The 15,502-nt window shown below is 39.8% G+C and overlaps 1 protein-coding gene, 1 long non-coding RNA gene and 1 pseudogene across 2 annotated transcripts; 1 reads left to right on the top strand and 2 right to left on the bottom strand.

Annotated features, from left to right (window-relative positions):
• Positions 1 to 753: 753 nt before the first annotated feature.
• On the bottom strand, positions 754 to 2,351 carry LOC148741343 (uncharacterized; annotated as a pseudogene).
• Positions 2,352 to 6,534: 4,183 nt separating this feature from the next.
• On the top strand, positions 6,535 to 14,528 carry LOC111324267 (trafficking regulator of GLUT4 1). The gene is made up of 4 exons (XM_022927782.2): positions 6,535 to 6,694; positions 12,679 to 12,863; positions 13,027 to 13,149; positions 13,919 to 14,528. Exons 2-4 carry the CDS (start codon positions 12,699 to 12,701, stop codon positions 14,051 to 14,053), a joined length of 423 nt encoding a protein of 140 aa, XP_022783517.2. The 5' UTR covers positions 6,535 to 6,694; positions 12,679 to 12,698; the 3' UTR covers positions 14,054 to 14,528.
• LOC148741342 (uncharacterized) lies at positions 9,541 to 11,943 on the bottom strand. Its single transcript, XR_015993430.1, has 3 exons — positions 11,620 to 11,943; positions 11,145 to 11,466; positions 9,541 to 10,739 (listed from the first exon to the last, which is right to left on the bottom strand). It is a non-coding gene; the product is annotated as an uncharacterized LOC148741342 (long non-coding RNA).
• Positions 14,529 to 15,502: the final 974 nt, after the last annotated feature.

The following is a 15,502-nucleotide window of genomic DNA, read 5'->3' as shown; positions in this document are numbered from 1 at the left end:
GAGAAGTCATTTCTAAGTAAAACAAAATGCATATATGTATGTATATATTCAGTTTCTCACCATTTTCACTGCATTACCGCAGTAGGGTAGGACTAGAACGGAACATATGCGATCCATGCGAGTAGTCCACTCATTAAATCCCACCCATCCCACCCCAGGAGAGGACATCCATCACACAGTAATCTCGTGATTGGGAAACTAACGTCTCCTACCTCTAACCCTGCAGGAGACGGGACCTCCCTTTATTCGTCCCTATCCGAGAAGACTAGAGTATCTAACCATTTCTTGATGTTATAGAAATGTAGCATATTCTTCTCAATTATTTTAAGACCTTAAGTGTTGGTCCGGCCGGGGCTTAAACAGTCGACCTCCCGCACGACAGTCCAGCGCTCTATCCATTGAGCTGACCGGGAGGCGTATATATATATATATATATATATATATATATATATATAGGAAGTCTGCAAGTCGATTTTCGCGTGGAACAGTGCTCAATACGTTGAAGCAGAGCAGAATAAATATTGTGAGAGGAAAAAAGGACGTAACTACATTTCCCGACAAGCCTGTTTCGTGAATCGCTTCACTCTTCAGGGTGAAACCTGAAGAGTGAAGCGATTCACGAAACAGGCTTGTCGGGAAATGTAGTTACGTCCTTTTTTCCTCTCACAATATATATATATATATATATATAATCGATGTAACATTCAGCTTCAAATATCTAAATCAAAAGGTAACTGACAAGGGGTCGTGGAACAACAGCTGGGTCAAAAACCTCCCCGTACGTCCACTTGCACCGAAGAGGAAAACCCCAGGCCAGCCGTACGCAATGTACAACGGTCCCCAGGGCAAGAACAAGAGAAAGATAGATACTAAAATAAATTAGAAAGAGGTACGCACGAGAAAATTAAGTACCTAAAGCCTTAGGCATCGACACGTGAAGATAAAGAATCTTGAACATACCCGTCCTTAGCCAATTCACGGGCTCAGCGGCCAAAAAAAAAAAACCGTCTGGCACGCCAAAACTTGTAGCAGCAGTAGCTCCGCCACTCCTAATACAATATGTACCAATGGCAAAAATATCCGGTACAATATCTTTAAAAGCCTCTAGCACTAATTCTCTTAACCGCGGATATCTTAAACCTTTAGCCCTAGGCTTATAACTACATAAGTTTTGGCCAGCTGGTAAAACAAAGGGTTATCGCAGGAAAGGCCAGCTCTCTCTAAATAACAGTCCATCATAGCAACCGAACAAGTTGGTTTCCCCTACAAAAATCCAAGCTCCATTCCTATACTGATCAGTTTTACTTGAATAAATGAATGAATAAGTTATACAAAGAGGCCATCGAGTCCGCCTTACAGGCAACTAACTATTGTGACTGAAAGGCCGTAATAGGCTCCTTCTTGGATGTGTGATGGGCCAGCAAACGTTGCGCAACGGAAAGGATACTCTTAACCAACGGATGTTCAGTAGGAAACGGCTTGCCACCACCATGACCGGCTGGCTCCTGGGGAGATGCTGTCTTCGCCTTAGTCAATAAATGACGCAAATAAATGGGAAAAGTGAAACTATGATGCAGGTAAAGCTGTCAAGCCATGTTTTCGGGCCTAAGACTTCCATCTGTTGTAAGAAGAGATATAATTGGAAGAAGTACTGAGTGCTCTACCAGCCATTGCAAACATCCCAAGAGAGAACTTGCAAGGTAGAGTAAAGCACCAGATCCCTGGGGAACAGCAGCCTGAGAATCCGAACACATCGTACAACTGAAAACATCCTCAAAATAAAAGTAGAAAGAGCACACGCACAATGAAAAATTAAAAACAAACAAAAATAACCCCAACGCTGGAAACGCAAGACCGAGACGACCGCCCAATAGCCAGCGCACATGCCTAAACAAACATAGGATACCGATGAGAGCATATTTTCCTGCTAATTACCAAGTCGAACGCAGGAACATACTACTTGCAAAGCACTTAGTAATAGGTTGATAGCAGTCAACCTACATAACTTTTTAGGAGACGACATAAATGATGAATGCAAATAGCAGTTTTAAAGGTTCGGTGATTTCGACCAACTATAACTGTCTAAGAGGGTAGGTTTCTAAAGAAACTGTGGTGCTGTATCGGTGAGGAGTATTATAGGATAAGTTGGTTTCATCAGCTGAAATGATAAAGCGTTGGCCCTTTTTCACGACCTACAGAGGGGATAATCGGTAAGAGCGTATTTTTGCCTATCATTCTTTTTATTGTTTTTCGCTTCGATTTACGGTCGGTCGTTTATGGTTGTTATGCAATGTTTGGTGGAGGTCTATTGATGCAAACCTAGCTCGTAGAAACCAAGCCACTTACATCATTAGGGCCCTTTATAACGGGAAAATAATCCGCGGCTTGTAAACGACGCGAACCCATCCTATAAAAGGCATATTTTGAAGGCTTATGCAAGACGATGGTTTTGGGCAAGTCTATAAATGGCTTCTCCCGACCTCTTCATAGCTTTTTAAAATCTTAAATCGAAAATCATACGCTATAACTCAGCTGTTCAATAGAAAGATCAGAGAAACTCAGACGCTGGATTCAATTAAATTTTTTTCAGGTGGTGCGCGGCCTACGACCACAGTCCATTATTTTCACACACTTCCAACACGGCGGTGTCACCATTTAGTTAAGCGTTTCGAAGAGAAAAGTTCGAGTCCAATTTTTCCTTAATACCAAGCTATGCGGACTAAAAAACTGACAACTGTAACATAAACCCTTCCTCAATAACCTGAAGCTACTAATTTTGATAAAAAGTTTATAATCGTGAATTTTTGAATAAGAATGAGAGGACCTTTTTCTGGGGGTGCAAATCCCTGTAAATCGCACCTCGTTCTCTCATGTTATTTTACTATTCCTTGCTTCCACCTGACTGAAAAGTGCATCTAATTATTCCCTATGGATATTACGAGTCCTTAAGTGAATTGTACTGTAGTGCATCTCTAGTTATTTCTGAAATAGCTCCGAAAACTGCGTTTGAAGTTGACGGTGTTTTGCTATACTTAGTTTGGTGCTGTGACTGTTTGCTCGCGGGAAGAAGGTAACATAGCTTACAGTATCGGAGCCAAAAATACTGTGACAGATTGATCTAAAATTGTTAAGCCCCAAATTTACAGAAGGAGCAGTGAGCAAAAGAACGCGGCATTTTGGCATTACTGGGAATAACCCAGTTAAGACAGCCCACGTTCCCTCCCCCCCCCCCCCCCAAAAAAAAAAAGAAGCATAGTCAAAAATCAACTCAAAGGAGTTTGTTTTCTTGTGCCAGTAGCTCTTCTAGTAATGCTATACTACCCGGAGAATAGTTAAGAGAAGAAGCGTCAGCATTGGTCTCTCAGTTTCGAAACGAGTAGTTTGTGTACTTTCCTGTTATGTTTGTTCCGGTCTATTATTTATCCGTTACGTTGGTTATTAAAGTGCCCCTGAGATCAAAATTTTCGTACATCATTTTTTTCCATTTTCGTGCTCAGTGTGTCTCCTTCACCTACTCTGCCAAATTTCAGTTTAGACCGAGCACCAGAAATATCTTTTTTCGGGCCGTTAAATTCACGATTTCGCGTGGCGGTTTATTTGATCATGTATTGGAAGTTGCTCGCGAGGACTCAGAGGAAGTGACGTCAAAGGCTCAACGCGAAAATCTCACATGGCAAAATGTCAAGCAAACATAACAGAGTGCTTTACTCTATTCTTACAAAAACTAAACAAAAATGACTGGAAATCGATGCGTAACTCAAAGCTGAAGTAATCGTGCAGACCATGCTGCAGGTATTTCTCTGCATGGGAGCCTTGCAAATAGATCAGAGCGGGAATAACGGATACGATTTGTGCAACCTCGCCGAGTAAACTTCAATCCTACAGAAATATTTGTGATCTACTCCGAACACTTCTCGGAGGACTGTTTCGAGAGACCTGTGTACTTTGAAGGATCTAGGCGAAGAATCCTGTCGGGTTCAGTGCCTACCGTTCAAGAAGAGAAGGGACAAGAACAACAATTCTCAGTGCAATCTCGACGCCGGAAAGCGAAGTCTACGAACCCCCACGGATTTTGTTACCTTTACATATGAGCTGATCAATATCCACCTTTAACAACTCTCTGGCAGAATACCTTACACAAAGGAAAGTACTCGGTGAACACTGTAAATAAGAATGATAAAATAGCCGAATTGAGGAACGAGATTTCTGACCTCAAAGAGCTCACTTTTATACAAAAGAGATGAAAAATATAATTGTGTGCTCTGCTTCCAAAAAAAAGCTGGCTTTAATATCAGCGAAAGCAGAACAAACAGCTTAAGACACAGAGCGTAAAAACACTAGTACTTTAAAATGTAGGATTGCAGCCAAAAAAACCGAGAAAATGAAAATTTCTTTAAAAACCTGTCAAACTATCAACCATCTGACAGCCAAGTCAGCGTGCTATCAAAGGGTCTCAAATTCATCCCAACGCCCGCGACAAACGAATTTAAAATCAGGCCAACTTTGGCGTGATTTATTCGCAAGACGAATGCGTCTCCGTTACACCTTTCACGGACAAAACAAAGAAGCACTTCTGTTTCATATCAAACTGAATGTCACCGGTTCAGTCTTCTATCGCCCTTCAGAGCTAATAGGAAAATTGTCCTGATAACGCTACTAGCAGACTGCATCTAAGCCAAAAAATACATTGTAACGCAACCAGGTCACGGCTCTAAAAGTGTTGAAGCAAACTCTGCTTTAAACCTCACCGAAGCAACACAACAATAGTCAATAAGACAGAAAAAACAAAAGAGGCCACTTAACAACAGAGTTCACTTCAAACCTCTCAAAGCACCGATAATAAAAAACATGCAGGAAAGGGTTAATGAGATCATTGCCGAAATGCATCGGGGAAAACACTTTGCGATGGCTAGAAATGGCTTTCACAAACTCCCAATATCCGCCTTCGGATACACAATTAGTCATTGCCGAAAACCATTTTTACTAATCACACCCGATCATTTCTTACAAAAAAGGAAATTCGCTTTCGACAAGCAAAAATACAGTTCGAAGGCGATAAAGCGATGCGACCACAAAAGCCACATGGGGAGTCCGTGCCGTTCTGTGTTTATCTTTATTCGCATATCAAAAATTCATCGTTTGTCGGCGCAAAACTGTCCACAGAAGCTTCAGATGATTTCTAGGACAATTCATCGTCTGAAACAGTCGGCATTTCCCAACTGGTAACGAAACAGTTCTCAAAAAAGTAATATGTGTGATTCTCTGTGCAGCGAACAAAGAGAGTTGTGACAAAGCAAAGGATACGTTTGTTGAGCCTTTGACGTCATGATGACGTTTTTGCGGGCTTGGCTGGAACATGTTTTCAGCAATGGCGGACGAATTTTGGACGACTTTGAAGCGGTAAAAATTGGTCATCGAAGGTTTGTTTTGAGTTTTTAATAGCAAAAAGGGTCTCAACTTGACCCAATTCAACATTGTGTAAACAATTTAGGCCAAAATAAAATGGTCAATTTTCGTCTCAGGGGCACTTTAATAAGTTTCCTATTTCAATCAGTTTCATTTAAGCACATGTACTAGATAATGTATTTAATTCATCGCTATTAGTTGCCGTTGACACTGCCAAATTTTGTTTGCTATTTTCGAATCATCTGCTATCGACGAGTTACCTACAATCATTAGTAGCTAGACCAAAGTTGGTCTTTCTTTATTTTACATTTAAGATATTTCCCTCTTTGGTCTGTATTAATAATGTATTATTAATGCAGAGTCGAAGCGCAAAATTGTAACACCTCAGCTGCTCGTAGAATTGTAACTCCTCAGCTGCTTTCAGGTAAGCGGCCTCCAGTTTTAAAATTTTGGACCAAAATCTAGTCCAAAATTATGAGCTTACGCGATACTTTCGGCCTTCTAGTCTCTCTATTCTAACCTTTTACTTTCCTCTTGTTCAGCGATCTTTACGGGAAGGGCCAGACTGAAATCCATCAAAAACGACAAACGGTTTCACGCAACTGCGACTAGATAGTTCCAAATATCCGGTACAAATGCCTAGAGAACTGTTGTCATAAAAGAATGTAACTCTTACAGCTAAAAAACCGATAATGCAAGCAAACAGGGTTTGAAAATGCCTGAAGATGGTCTCCTACTGAAACAAATTTGCATTCAGTCGCTAAAACATACCTTTTGGATTGATCAGTTTGCTGAATACTTGTTTAGTGTCAAAGCCTCGTAAAGCTAGCAAGAAGCGTCAACAGCAGCTGTTTTTTAGTGGCCGATAAATTTTCTTTTAAATTCGCTAAGAAGTACTGATTCTCATATCAACAAGAACATGAATGCCAGGAATTTCATGCCGACCTTACGCGCGCGTTTTATGGAAATCACCTCGAAGCAAAAGTTGACCCAGACCTAGTACTTGTCCATGATCGGATGCTTCTAGATCTGTTCAGCTAAGACATTGTCTTGTTATTCGAGTCAGCGCTACTAATCATTCACCGTTACGGTCTACTCCGCTTTTATGGAAATCAGCTCGAAGCAAAACTTAACCCAGACCCAGTACTTGTCCATGATTGGATGCTTTTGTTCAGCTAAGGCGTTGTTTTGTTATTTGAGTCAGCGCTAATCTACTCCACTGGGGCTTCGTTTTGGTTTTTCAGAAGCACTCCGCGACAAAAATCAGTCGTAGTTTTCTTCCTTAAAGGTAAGAGTAACTGCTTCTATCGAGTCTTGCATGGTTTTCATCGAATGAGTGCCTGCCTGAGAATTAAGCGGAGCAGAGCAAACTAAATCTGAATGCATCTAATTCGTCTAAAGATCAAACATTTTGCACCTATGCCTCAGTTGTAAATCTTGACATATGGATTTCACGTTTCAAGCGAGAATTTAGCCAAATAGAACTTGCAAGCGAGAAACCGTCTCGTAAGCAGTTTGGAGTTTAAATTAGGTTAAGCTTTCATCATGCATGTCGCATTCTTGGCAAAGAAAGCAATTTACTGTGGGTTTTGGAAAAACTAGATTGTTTAAAAGGTAACTGCGTACGTAAAAAATTGGAAGAGCAGCTACTCGTATTCATTTTCAAGAAATTTCTACATTGGATGGGCAGTAAAGAGGTAAATTAGTCGTATAACTTGTTTTCAATAAGGGCAATCGAACATGGGTCGCTTACGATGCAAATTTAGTTGTCTACGTTTTAATTACTTCTTAAAGACATCTCGAAACCTTTCAACTCCTGTTTCGAGAGACAACAGAACCAGTTCTCTCTACTTTCGTGGCATCATTTTCCTCTTTAGAGCAGAGTTCCTAATGCGCATTCATCGATAAATTACGAAGCATTAACAGCGTGGATTGATGAAGTTGTTTCTGCTCCAAACGACGCGACTACAATCGCAACCTGAGCTCGTTGCGTGTAAGAAATGAAATTTCAATGCAGGCGATCCATCTTTAGAGTATTTTAAGCGTTTCTCTCTGCGGAATTTGCTCTGCTTACAATACAAATTTAGTTGTCTACGTTTATACTGCTTCTCAAAGAAATCTCGAAATCTCCAACTCCCGTTTCTAGAGATAACAGAACTAGTTCTCTCTGCTTCCGCGATATCATTTTCCTCTTTCTAGTAGAGTTCCTAGTGCATGTTCATCGATAAATTACGAAGCATTAACGGCGTGGATTGGTGAAGTCGTTTCTGTTCCAAATTGCCCGATTACAATCGCAAATGAAAATGTGATTGTGTTTCAATTAAAAAAAAAAGGTAACAACAGATGGGTACTAACAGAACAAATTATGCGCTTATTTGAAATTAGACCCCTGACTGATCGTTAGACTTTTTAAGGTATTTCTCGTTGCGTTCTTGCCGGAATTTGAGTGTCTTCGATTACTTTTGCCTCCTTGAAACAACAGCTCCGAACCTTTTAACTCCCGTTTTGAGAGACAGCAAAACTCTTCAGCTCAGTCACGGTATTTTATTTTCCATTCCGAGAAGAGTCGTGAATACCACACTGTTGACATATTAATGTTATGATTAGCAACGGCGTGTGACGTAGATTGGTAAAGTCGTTCTGTTGCAAATGGCGTTGGTTACTGTAATCGTAGCCGGCTTGCTGTGTGATATATTATGAGTAGCAACGGCGTGTGTCGTTTGATGAAGATTGGTAGAGTCGTTCTGCCGTAAATGGCGCTGTTTACTCTAAACGTAGCCGTCTTGTTGTGTGAAAGAAAAGAAGTGCCATTTTTATTTCAGAATTTTAGGAGTTGCTCAAGATGGGTTATACGGCTCATCGTCGGTGTAAAAACCTGTGAAGCTCACGAGTGACCTAAAACAAAGACAACAAAACATTATAAACGATAGCATACAGCATAGTTAGTAGAGGGGATGGTTATGAAACCCGGTAAACACCAAAGGGTTTAACCAGAGCGCGGTCGGCCATGTTAAACAGACCCGTCACGTGACTCTGACCGTGCACAAATATTCATTCAAGATGGCGGACTGTGTAGACGATCTGTTTGTGTGGTGAGACGAATTTGAGGCGATCCTGGATATGTTGGAAGACGATGACGAAGTAGAGGAACAATTTTCCGTCGCAGTTAGAAATGTAAGTTGAAAACGTCGCAATTTCGAGTTGTAATTTTGCACTACTGAGCTTAAATTTGCCACAGATGGGCAAACGAAACTCAACAAACGCTCGCGTATAAACCATTCTTATATATTGCCGTTTCTTCCAAGGCAATCTTCCCTAGTGATTTGTCAAAATTATTTTAAAGGGTAAACCTTGTAATCGATAGAGCTTCGCGACTTCACGATACTCTCTTGATCGAAAAAAGTGGCCACCGAATTTTTATTTTTAAACTCTTAAGTAGTTTATTTGTTTTACAATGGTGATGTTTGTAATATCTTCGTAGGCTCAGCGTCAAGAAATTTTTTTGTCATGACTGCGGAAAGAAATACAAAATAAGAGGAGCTTATGACAGACACGGGGCTGCAAAACACAACAATCAACAGTAAGGATTGGAGCAGGTGCAACAGTTGAGCCCGAGCGTTCTTGTAGAAGTAATTGACCGTGCTGTCCGCAATGTTAAGGAAAGGAAAGTTTTTGCAAAAAATTTAAGGATGGAGCTCAGCAATTACTCATACCAACAGCGACAAGAAGACAGCAAAGAATTCTCTGCTATAAAAGCAATCTATGAAGGATATACAAGAAATGGAGATGCAGAAAAGTTTATGGCAAATATTATGCAACAGTTGCTGTAAAGTCAACCCAATTCTTCAGTGGACTTTCTTGGAATGCAGCAACACTACTTGCAACCAAAGTTGCTGACTGTTTGCTGGCATACTCTAAGCAACAAAAACACTCTACTGAAAGCAGTCATAATATAAAAACTGTGTTGTCAGTCAATTAAGTCAATTCATCATTAAGGAGATTAATCACATAGCATAAGAGTACATTTTGTATTATAGATACAATTATCTCATGTCAATTGATGAAGGTTTTTTAGTGCAGGTTCACATAACAATGACAGAAAGGGTATAAAAGTTTGATTATATTGGGAGCATATGAAACAAGAAATGTAATTTATTAAAGATCCATTCCCAAGTTCTTATAATCTATATCACTGGTAACTTGAATGATTTTCATTGTTTTACCAAACCTGAGTCAAAGTTTAAAAAAATTCAGAGTTAACATTACATTTATTGTCCTCACTGCAAATGGTGGTACTGATCATAAGGTACTAATTAAGAAATCAAAAAATAATGTGAATTATCAGTCCTATTCCTGCCTTTGTTGGTCATCACCTTGGCAACTTTTACTAATTTCCTTGCATAAAGCCCTTGCTTTGGTTTGGGTTGCCTTGATCTTGTAATGCTGAATGACATTCTTGGCAAAAGAGAACGAGTGTACATGTACATACAGACTAACAATCCCACGAAAGACATCCTTACAAACATGACTGTCTGGCTCAAGTTCTGCATCTGTTATCATCAAATTGTAGTTAGCAAGGATGTCACTATCACTGGTTGCTTTGTTAGTGATGCTGGAAATATCCAATCTTTGCAAATCAGGCTTTGATGTGAATAGCCTAAAATGACATTCTGTTTTTACTAAAAAAAATATTTGCTGTGCAGGCTGAGTGATTGACCAAAGTCCCCCACGATTCAAAGCTGACACAGGTTTCTGGCTAGAGTCAGTTATGCTCTCCAGTTTCCCAGCTCTCAGTACTGCCATAGCTTGTTGGCTCTCCACTGAGTTAGTTCGTCCATGTTTTTTGTGTAAGTTGTGCAGAACATAACTGCCAAGATATTGCATCCCAGCTTTCTCCTTAACTACAGTTTCAGTTTTTTCAACATGGTAACTTAACATCAGTAACTTGTTCCCAGGCTCGTGTCTTGTCCTTTCGGCCCCTTGTGTTGCCACCCTGACAGGACACTGTTCTCTGCATTCTTAGTGTGTTACTGTTATACCCAAATGTTTTTATATCAGGGTTGTCACCGCATCTACCCAGTTTCCACTGGCCCCCAAAGTACTCCTCTACTGGATCCTGGCAGAACCATTCTGTGAGGACAAATTCAAACCCTTCCTGGAGCAAAAATTTTGTCACCTCGACAGCAGAATGTAGAGATATGCAGAAGCCCTCATATGTCTGCCATGAGAGAAACATTTGGTTTCTGGCATTCTGGGTGAAGTTACCCGGTCTGTTGTCAACATTCTCTTTCCAAGTCCTCAGATAGTCTAGGAACTCCATCAACCATGCAAATCTAGCAAATAAAAGAAAAGTCATTAATTACTGTTTCTTGACATGAATAAGGCAATTAATAAAGTAAAAGATACCTCCACATAATAAGTACTCCATTATAAAAATGCACCTAAGCAGCTTTAATTGATTTACTAATTAAACAGAAGCTTTTTAAAGCAAAATAAATATTCTGATAAAAACCCCCATTGTAAAATTAAAAAATAGTATTTTATCACATTTAAATGTAGTTAGCTAGAAGGCCCTTTAATAGGGATAACCTCTGGGCCCTCCTTTTCAGGATTTGTAAATTCTGAATGAAGTATTATATATTTAGAAACCATTAACAATGGATGACAGGGTTAACATTGTATTTTGCTAAATAATACTTTATACATTAAACAAAATTTTAAAACAATCAACAACACACCTTTCGTCGTTAACAGAAGTATAAGGAGCCAAGAATGGTTTGCGCTTTCTCTGATGCTGTCATACTTCTCACATTGAGACAGTCAAAAAAGCCATCGATCATTTCGCAGAGTTTTGCAGTTGCTGCTGTGCCTGGAGGTCCAAACGTCTTCAGAACTGCAGCGACTGATGCACTCAGGATTTGTGCAGCAAGATTTACCCGCATGACAGAATAAGGGGTCAGGTTTACATGCTCATATGACAGCCTAGGCAACAGCTTCAAGCCATTGTCTACATCCTGATAGAAAATCTCTGTTTCTTCTTCGTCATTTTCGCCGTTTGAACTGCATTTGAAAATAAAGTAAAACAAAACTAAGAAAGATGAAAATTAACCCTCGAGAAAATTCCAGAGAGATCGTAAATAAACAAAACCTTATGGAAAGCGAGAGCACATGTCTTCAATTTCTACTGTAAGCTTATATCGCAGCCGTACTTACATATTTCGAAATCTTCTACGTCGAAGTGTTTTTCACAGGTAAACACCTTGTCGTTTTCGATCCTTTTTCGAAATTCATGGTCGATCTCACGCGTCTCTGTGATTTCACTCAACCAATCGTCCCGCCACTTCTTGTATGCCTCGTCCTTCGCTGCAGGCAGCTTCCAAAGACCGATCCCTTTCGTTCTTCTACAACTCCCACAGCCAAACATAGCGCAGTTATCTCCAGGTATGACGGTTAATGAGTAGTGTAGCTATAACACTTATCGAATCGAGATTAATCTAAGCTAAAAATCTAGCGAAATACAGCGTGAGTCTCAGCACATCACGTCACTCCGATCTCCATGTTGATTTTCCATGTGCACCGTCAACATCACGTGACTAAGGGAAACCATAACAAAGACATCGGCCTCTGATGTTTACCGGGTTTCATAACCAGTCCCCTTTACTAACTATGCTTGCAGCAAAACAATACCTAATCTTTTGTTTTATCAGATATGCACGCTTTAGCTTGTTTGATCTCTTTCATCTTGAGGTGAACTTGGTATCGACTGTCTAGGCCTAAATCACTGATTGACTAAAAACTCAATAACAGGCTGACACCGAGAAGAATTCAGTGCAAAGTAATGTTATTTTAAATGTTAAAAAAATATATATAAACATACATATGAATATAGGCTGATAGTTTCGAAAGAAACTGTTTGGGGCTGCGTCGGTGAGAGTGACGAAATAATTTGGTTATATCAACAAAGTTGAAATGGTAAATTGGCCACCGTAACGATTACAAAAGTTGACGTTTCGAGCGTTAGCCCTTCGTCGGAGCATTTCGCCCTTCACTCCGACGAAAGGGCTAACGCTCGAAATGTCAGCTTTTGTAATCGTTACGGTGGCCAATTTACCATTTCAACTTTGTTGATATATCCAAATTTTATAAACATACAATTTGGCATAAAGAAAAATAACAAAAATTACCGTAGTAATTCTTGAAATCATTTAAACGAATATAATATAAGTTTTATGATAACAAGTGTCAAACTAATCATATTTGTAATCTTTGCAGTGGAACCTGCCCCATATAAAATGAACGTGCAGCTTCCTGGTTCAGCTCAGCCTGTTTATCCACCTCAACCGGGTTGGTCTGCTCAGCCTGGGTATCCACCTCAGTCTGGGCACGCACCACCTCATGTTCCACAGACTGTCCAGCAAGTACAGCAAAGTAGCACTGTGATCAATGTTGGTGCCCCTGTAAGTTCATGACTGATCGTTGGCATTATTTTCTGACCAGTCAACATTATTTGCTGATTCGGCTGTTTTTAACCTCATTAGCATATCATGCGTCTTCCCTCTTCAAGCCTGAGTCTTCCTTGTTATTTATAGGACGTTAACTGACTTCTTTATTCTTGCACAGGCTACCCAGACTGTTGTTTTGACGCCCAGTCCTCATCCTCCAAATTACTTGTTTCTTTCTGTGTTCACCTGCCTTTGCTGTGTATGGCCCTTAGGACTGGCTGCTATAGTGTATTCTTGCATGGTAAGACAAAATTTAATCATTTCGTTTAAAAAACCATTCTATAAGAAAACGAAAAACAGCAGACAAGGTCGTGTGGGCCTGGAACTGTACTCAACCTTGCATAACTCGGTCTTTGATGCTGAAGAGGATCTTAATCGAGTCTCTGTGTGAACATCGCAAATGTTGGGGAGAAATGTATTTGCAACGATGATGAAGATAACTTGTGGACGAAATTACACGAACTGCAGACGTTTTAGCAATATCAAACTCAGAATCTGCCATTATTTCATGCATTTGCAGTCAATACAGCAAACTTTAGCATAATCTGTACATGTTGTCCAACATTAGCATTTCAAAAAGTAAAGTTGAAGTTCAAGTGATGCGAAAGGCTACTCAGTATGCTTTTTTGATCTCCCTCGATGTTCAAAATTTTTCTCACCGCAGTTGGCAGAAATGTTCCAATATGATTGGCCAATTTGCCGTTGTCTATAAGAGTACGGACAACGCTGCTCGTGTCAATGCGTCACGCAATGCTTTTATCAGTTTGCAAACATGGATGACTCGGAAATGTTGACGTGGTAAAAAACAGTGGTTTAGCGGGGTCTGCACTGCGCCGTATGAATCCACAACATTTTGCCGGACCACCGCGATTACAAATATCGTCGTCAATAAGAGCACAGACCACACTAAACCACTCGCACATGACTTTTTTTCAAAGGTCACAAGATAATCAATACTAGGGCTTTTGTGTTAGTAATATAATCTTATTTCTTTGTTTGTGTGTCTGCAGGTGGATAGTTCATATGGTGCCGGAGATTACGCAGCTTCCGTGAGGAACTCTAACATTGCTAAGTGGCTCAATGTTGCCTCTATCCTTTGTGGAATTATCATAAACATTATTATCGTCGTCTCAGTTTCAGCTTGAAACTAAGCATCTGTTATGTGGGCGTGGTTTTTAGTTTATAAAACATGAGGAAGAGCATCGCTGAGCTCATTTGCCAAATTGGGTTTTTTTTTTTTATTGTAGGATTTTGGTCATACAAACACTTACTCAGCTGTTCGTCTAACGAACTGTTTATTAACATAACTTAGCATATTTTTCGATGATTTCCAATCATATAGTTTTAGGTCTATTCCACAATTTTAAAACCTCATGGCCATTAACTATGATTTCACAGTTACCTTTTACGATTAAGGCATAGTTTTTACAGCTTGTTGTTGAAAAGAGTAAAATCTTATTTTCGTCAACTTACAATGTTAAAGGATTAAAAGATTTTACAAAGAACAAAGATTGATTCGCTTCTAGCATGCAGATGGATGGATGATTATCAACTTTTTGTTTCAAGCAACAGTCTTTTTGTATTGATTTTGAAGTTTTGAGTAATAAAGGGTTAACGGGTGTTTAGTATACTTTATTATCTATAAGCCTAACATGTCATGTCCACACTTAGAGAGTGTCTTCTGTAAGAGCGGTCCGGTCTATTTTGCTTGAGTCGCGAATTTCGCTCATTTCTTGTGTGCTCTAAGACATTCCTGTGCCTATACTAAAACCACAATCCGTTTGAACAGATCTCCATATTTTTCAGAGTTCTACGGAAATTAAATTTCACTCGAGCGAAGGTCTGTCGTGACACTTTTCATGACTTTGATTTGAGGCAACTTTGGAGGACAATTTACAAAAAACTACGGAGCTCAGCAAAAAACAAATACCACGGCTGGCATGTATGATAACTCTACCTTATCTATCGAGGCGACTTTCGTGAAAATCACATTTCAATCAAGTAAACAAGAAGACTTAAAAGGACACCTTATCGATTGGCTTAAAGTACTAGTGAGACGAAAATTGATGTTCTTCAAAACAAATTTTTTATGCCGAAAACTTAAGTTTAGATCCTTAACGAGAAGAAAAAATACAATTCAGACCTGTCGCGGCAAGAAAAGTCCGAAAAAATATTCATTAGAACTCTCTAAATTTCGTCCACCATTGCTGAAACTACAACTACTGAGCCAACGATAAGTTCAGCGTCTCTCCCCATTGCGACGTCATATTATCATCGAAGCTCTGTCGAAGTAAATAGTAAATTCAGTGGCAATCTTGCTCGAAAATCGTCGCTGTTCTTTATTTTAAACGACAGTAATGGCTCTGTGTCTTCCGATGAGAGGTTCATGAATGGCTGTTGTAGTGTTTAGGAGAAATATTGGATATATCGTGTTCCGTGCGACGAAGTAGAGCCACGGGCAACCAAGGAAGAGGCCGTCGCTTTTGAGGAAAACATTTAAACGTGGCTGGTGAAGAAATGAGGGAGCTATAGCTTCAAAAGCGGCTTACTGGTGACGCAGAAGTTCATAATACAAATTTTAGCACATATTTTCT

Source organism: Stylophora pistillata, chromosome 1 (assembly GCF_964205215.1).
Source record: "Stylophora pistillata chromosome 1, jaStyPist1.2, whole genome shotgun sequence".
NCBI lineage: Eukaryota > Metazoa > Cnidaria > Anthozoa > Scleractinia > Pocilloporidae > Stylophora > Stylophora pistillata.
This window is presented reverse-complemented; position numbering and strand designations above follow the sequence as displayed.

Excerpts from the sequence above, each read along its gene's own strand:
- LOC111324267 (XM_022927782.2), top strand. The coding sequence starts at position 12,699 with ATGAACGTGCAGCTTCCTGGTTCAGCTCAGCCTGTTTATCCACCTCAA. Across the intron at positions 12,864-13,026 it reads TGATCAATGTTGGTGCCCCT|GCTACCCAGACTGTTGTTTT; the intron begins GTAAGTTCATGA and ends ATTCTTGCACAG. Across the intron at positions 13,150-13,918 it reads CTATAGTGTATTCTTGCATG|GTGGATAGTTCATATGGTGC; the intron begins GTAAGACAAAAT and ends GTGTGTCTGCAG.